This window comes from Urocitellus parryii, chromosome 6 (assembly GCF_045843805.1).
Source record: "Urocitellus parryii isolate mUroPar1 chromosome 6, mUroPar1.hap1, whole genome shotgun sequence".
Taxonomy (NCBI): Eukaryota; Metazoa; Chordata; class Mammalia; order Rodentia; family Sciuridae; genus Urocitellus; species Urocitellus parryii.
The window spans coordinates 80,797,629-80,802,630 of NC_135536.1; the positions used below are offsets into that span (position 1 = coordinate 80,797,629).

General features: G+C 35.1%; 1 protein-coding gene across 1 annotated transcript; it reads left to right on the forward strand.

Annotated features, from left to right (window-relative positions):
* The first annotated feature begins 3,686 nt into the window (after nucleotides 1-3,686).
* Nucleotides 3,687-4,556, forward strand: LOC113177016 (olfactory receptor 4F3/4F16/4F29-like). The gene has a single exon (XM_026381555.2). It carries the CDS (start codon nucleotides 3,687-3,689, stop codon nucleotides 4,554-4,556), a length of 870 nt encoding a protein of 289 aa, XP_026237340.2.
* The last annotated feature ends 446 nt before the right edge of the window (nucleotides 4,557-5,002 follow it).

Genomic DNA, 5,002 nt, shown 5'->3' on the forward strand with positions numbered 1-5,002 from the left:
ATGTTAAAAAGTGCTAAGAATGAAATGCTACTAATGGTAAAAATAATTTTTTTATTTTGTATATGATAATTTTAGAGAACTGGAAATAGTTTTTTAAATAGATGTCTGTCAGTAACCAAGAGATTTAGTTGCTGACTCCTTTGGAATTACTTCATATTAGAAATTTTAACATCTGGTGTATAACAGTAGGATTTAACAAGTTAAATGGTCCTAAAAAATCATCCTCAGTAAATTATGTCTGAAGGTATGAAGTGGAGTGAAGAAAACCATTAATGAAACAGGCAACAGAATGCCAAAACAAGTTTTGTCAATCAGACTTCTGCATATATTTAGAATTAAGTTGGACATTTAGGCCTAATTTGTCCTCTAACCTCCAGGCATTGATGATTTATACTCTTCCCTGTGTTAATGACACTAGTTAGAATTTTTATTTGAAGAGGTGTCTTCTTTAATTCCAGCCTATAGAATTAGACATTACCATGGAGAAAGATGACAATCTGTGCACACCCTTCTATTTACAGTATTTCTCAGGAAGTAGGAAATAGTGAACGGTCAAAAATGATGCAGAGAGATCAGAAGGATGAAGATTATGCTATTTATATTTACTGATCCTCATAAGGCTGGTTTCAGAAACATGGAGGAGACTATCAGACTGCCAGGAGTTAAGAAAGAAGTCATGGATGGGCAATGGAGCAGACAGTATTAAAGTTGAATAAGTATTTATTAAAAATAGGAACATACAGGGAGATAACTCTGGAAATATGGTATATAGCCAGATTAGAGCAGCACATTCTAGATTATGAAATTGCACATTTCAAAACAATGAGAACCAATAATCTTTTGGATGGTTCTAGTTTTATAATTAAAGTACTACTTAGGAAGAGTAAAAGAGTAATCTTATAGCCATATGCATGCTAAATGAGGAAAAGTAAACTTTCCTGAATTATAGAATTTCAGTAATCATTTGGGAAAGCAAATGAGAGATTTGAAAGAAGCAGAATAGATGAGACGCTTATAATAATACATCTGAAGGAAAGTTATGTAGGACAGTAGAGGTATGATTTAGTGTTGTTGTAGTCATATAAAACTTTACATGAATACGATTAATATACTAGCCCATAAGTGATAATGCTTAGTGCACTGTAGTAAATAAGACTATATTGTTTAAGAAAGAATTAGGGGGAAAATTGAGTACTCATGCAGATTTAATTAGCATTAATACATTAAGGATATGACTACACCCTTCCATATACATATTCCCTTCCCACAGTAGTAAAAAGACCAAAGAGAAAGCCCCCTAGGAGAAGAGAAGAAGGCAAGATTTTAAATAATGTTCTTATGAAGGATGAAAAGCCAAAAACATGCCAAAAGGAGGAATTTGGGAACTAGAACTACCAGGAGAGTTTAGTGAAACTGATTGACAATATAAATAGCATAATCTTCATCCTTCATTCTTTTGATCTCATGTATATAATGGATCATTATAGCTAACATCTATTGAGTTCTTGCTATATCAAATACTGTTTTGTTTTGTTTTAGTGTTGTTTTGTGATTTTGTTAGGTTGGGTTTGATTGGATTGGGTTGAATTTTCAGCATTGGAGATTGAACCCAGAGGTGCTCTACCTGAGTCACTTCTCAAGCTTTACTGCATTTTGAGACAGGGTCTTGCTAAGCTGCTGAGGATCTTACTAAATTGTTGAGGCTCACCTAGAACTTGTGATCCTCCTGTCTCAGCCTCCAGAGTCACTGGATTTATGAGCAAATGTGTCACCACATCCAGCTCAAAGGCTGTTTTAAGCTCTTTACTCATAGCAACTTTGTTTCTTGTAGTACCTGGGATCAAACCCATGGCCTCACCTAAACTAGAAAAGCACTCTACAACTGAGATAGCTTCCTGGCCCCTCATAGCAACTTTTACGACCCAAACTACTATTAATTCCAATGTAATGGATACATATATTGAGATACAATGAGCTGAAGTAACTGGTTTGATAGGGTAGGTGGTTGAGTCAAGTTTAACCCAGCAGTTCATACTGTGATTCTTCATTTTTAACAAATACATTCCATTTGTCTTTCTAGATCATTGAACATAAAAAAAATGAACAAACTACTTTATGTAAGCTACGTAATACACAAAATTTAGATTTGGATAAATGATTAAATTTTGTTTTAAATTCTAGTTTTTTGTTATCTTGAAGAAATGTCACTTGTTTTCAAGATCAGACTTCATTGTGACAAACTATTTGAAAGGAGTGTGATTTTAAGTTTGTTTCCTTAAAAAGAATCATATTCTTAAGACAGCTTTTGGGTAATCATTTAATCATGAAGCAATAAATAAGAATATTGTTATTTGAATTATAGTTTACTTCAAACACCAATAACATGATATTTATGAATTTCACAGATGTGTATGTACTTTTCTATTGTAGAACTCAAGTTATTCCAACAATACTTAACAAGTCTACCATTATGTTTTAAATTCAAGAGAGAAGAATGAAAACTATCCAAATGAACATGCTGAATGAATCTTGAAATCAAACAGTTGAAATGGATAACTTCCAAAATTCTTGCCAAATCCTTTATATGCATAAGGAACATACTAAGTACACATAGTTTTAGTCTGATCTTTGACACAGGACTGCTGCAAGAAGCAGATACTAATTTGGATAAAGCATAATGATAGCATGTAAGGAGACTCAGTGCAAGACAGACTAGACTCTCCAGAGCTGAACAATTCAGAAGTAGACTTTAAAGAAAGGTGATTATCCCTGAAATTCAAACCAAGGCTAAAGTAGGAGCAATAGGTATCTTAAAGCACATAACATTAAGATAATGAAGTGGAAAATGTTAAAACAAAATAGGAAGGATAGATTCAGAAAGCATAAAGTGCAAAACCAACAGTAGTTACAGAAGGATAAAAAAAAACAACTTGATCTGAGCTGAAGAGAGGAGGTAAGAAGGAGGAAAATGAAAGTATTCTGAAGTTCTCAATTTGGTTGATGTGAAAAGACAGGAAAGAAATAGGACATACTACTATGTGAACTAGTTGGTCTCTTATTTTAAAATAAGAAGAGAGAAATGTGTAATGAAAAAAGGATGGTAAGTATCAAAATAACAGAAAAGTATACAGGACTTCCATGTTAGTAAGGGGATAATGAGATTAATAAAATTTTAAAGCTGCAAAAATTAGAGTTATCTTTTTCTTGACGACATGATTGAAAACCTAGAAAACCCAAAATATTTCATGAAAAACAAAACTCCAGAATGTTGTGAGGCAGCTACATATCATAAAATAAATGAGTAAATAAATAATTTTCTCCTTTTGTAGCATTATTTCCACATGGAATTAGGAAGTAAAAGTCTGTACATTCCCTGATAGATTTCTTAAAATCTTAAGTACCTTTGTTCACATTTTACCTTCTGATGACACACTAAAGACCAAGCTAAAACTGAGGCTTCATGATTAAATGACACCAAAGACCAAGACAGGGAAAAAGTTTCTGGGGCTAGCTCTCTGTGACTCAAGTACAGTGTGAACTCTGTAAAATGGCAAGGTTACCATCAGTTTTTGACATCTGGGTCATTACTCTATAGCCAGTGTGTCCTTTTCAACTTGAACACTTTTCCTGCCTCATGTGCTCCTCAGGTAACAAGAACATCAAGGTCAATCTTGCACATGAAGTTGATGAATGGAGGAAATCACTCAGCGGTGTCTGAATTTGTGTTGCTGGGACTCACCAGTTCTTGGGAGCTTCAGATTCTCCTTTTTGTGTTCTTCACAACATTTTATGTGGCAAGTATGCTGGGAAACCTTCTCATTGTGCTCACCATCATCTCAGACCATCACTTACACTCCCCAATGTACTTTTTGCTGGCAAATCTCTCCTTCATCGATATGGGAGTGTCCAGCATTGCCACTCCAAAGATGATTTATGACCTGTTCAGAAAGCATAAAGCCATCTCCTTGAAAGGGTGCATCACACAGATGTTCTTCATTCACAATGTGGGAGGGACAGAGATGGTGCTGCTCATTGTCATGGCCTATGACCGATACGTGGCAATCTGCAAGCCCCTCCATTACCTGACCATCATGAGCCTGAGAATGTGCATTTCTCTTCTGACTGTGGCTTGGACCATTGGACTTATCCACTCTGTAGTCCAACTGGCTTTTGTTGTAAACTTGCCCTTTTGTGGGAGCAATAAAATGGATAGCTTTTACTGTGATTTTCCTCGGTTTATCAAACTTGCATGTACAGATACATACAGACTGGAGTTTCTGGTCGCTGCCAACAGTGGTTTCATCTCCATGGGTACCTTCTTCATCTTGATTGTGTCTTATATCTCCATCCTGGTCACGGTTCGTAAACACTCCTCAGGAGGTTCCTCCAAGGCCCTCTCCACTCTCTCAGCTCACATCACTGTGGTGGTTTTTTTCTTTGGTCCTTGCATCATAGTTTATGTGTGGCCATTCCCTACCTTACCCATAGATAAATTCTTAGCTATCTTTGATGCCATTATTACTCCTTTTTATGAATCCTGTCATCTATACATTTAGAAATAAGGAGATGAAAGTGGCAATGAGGAGATTCTTTGTTAAGGCTTTAACAAGCTTTAGGAAGAGTTCTTTTATGCAGTCTAAGAAGTTTGGGTTCATTTTGGCAATTCTTGGAAAGCAATATTTTAATTAAAAGATTTCAAAAATATTTTCAATTTAATTAGTGTTTTAAATATGCATTATGAACCATATCCTTAAGGACTTTATTTTGATGCAGTCAGTCCATTATAGAGAACCCTTGCTTAAAGAATTCTGAAAATATTGAGGAGTGAATTCAGCCTTGGGATGTTTATTACTGGAAATTTTGTTTGTCAGTGAAGACTTTGGGGACAGTGATTGCTGAAACCACACATACTAGGCATAGTTACCATTCCTAATGTTGGACACTCTTCTATTTGACAATGACTCTCAAAGACATCTCTCTTTTAATATACCTATTTAACTAT

Bases quoted from the DNA above. Each gene is read 5' to 3' on its own strand.
- LOC113177016 (XM_026381555.2), top strand. From the start codon at position 3,687: ATGAATGGAGGAAATCACTCAGCGGTGTCTGAATTTGTGTTGCTGGGA.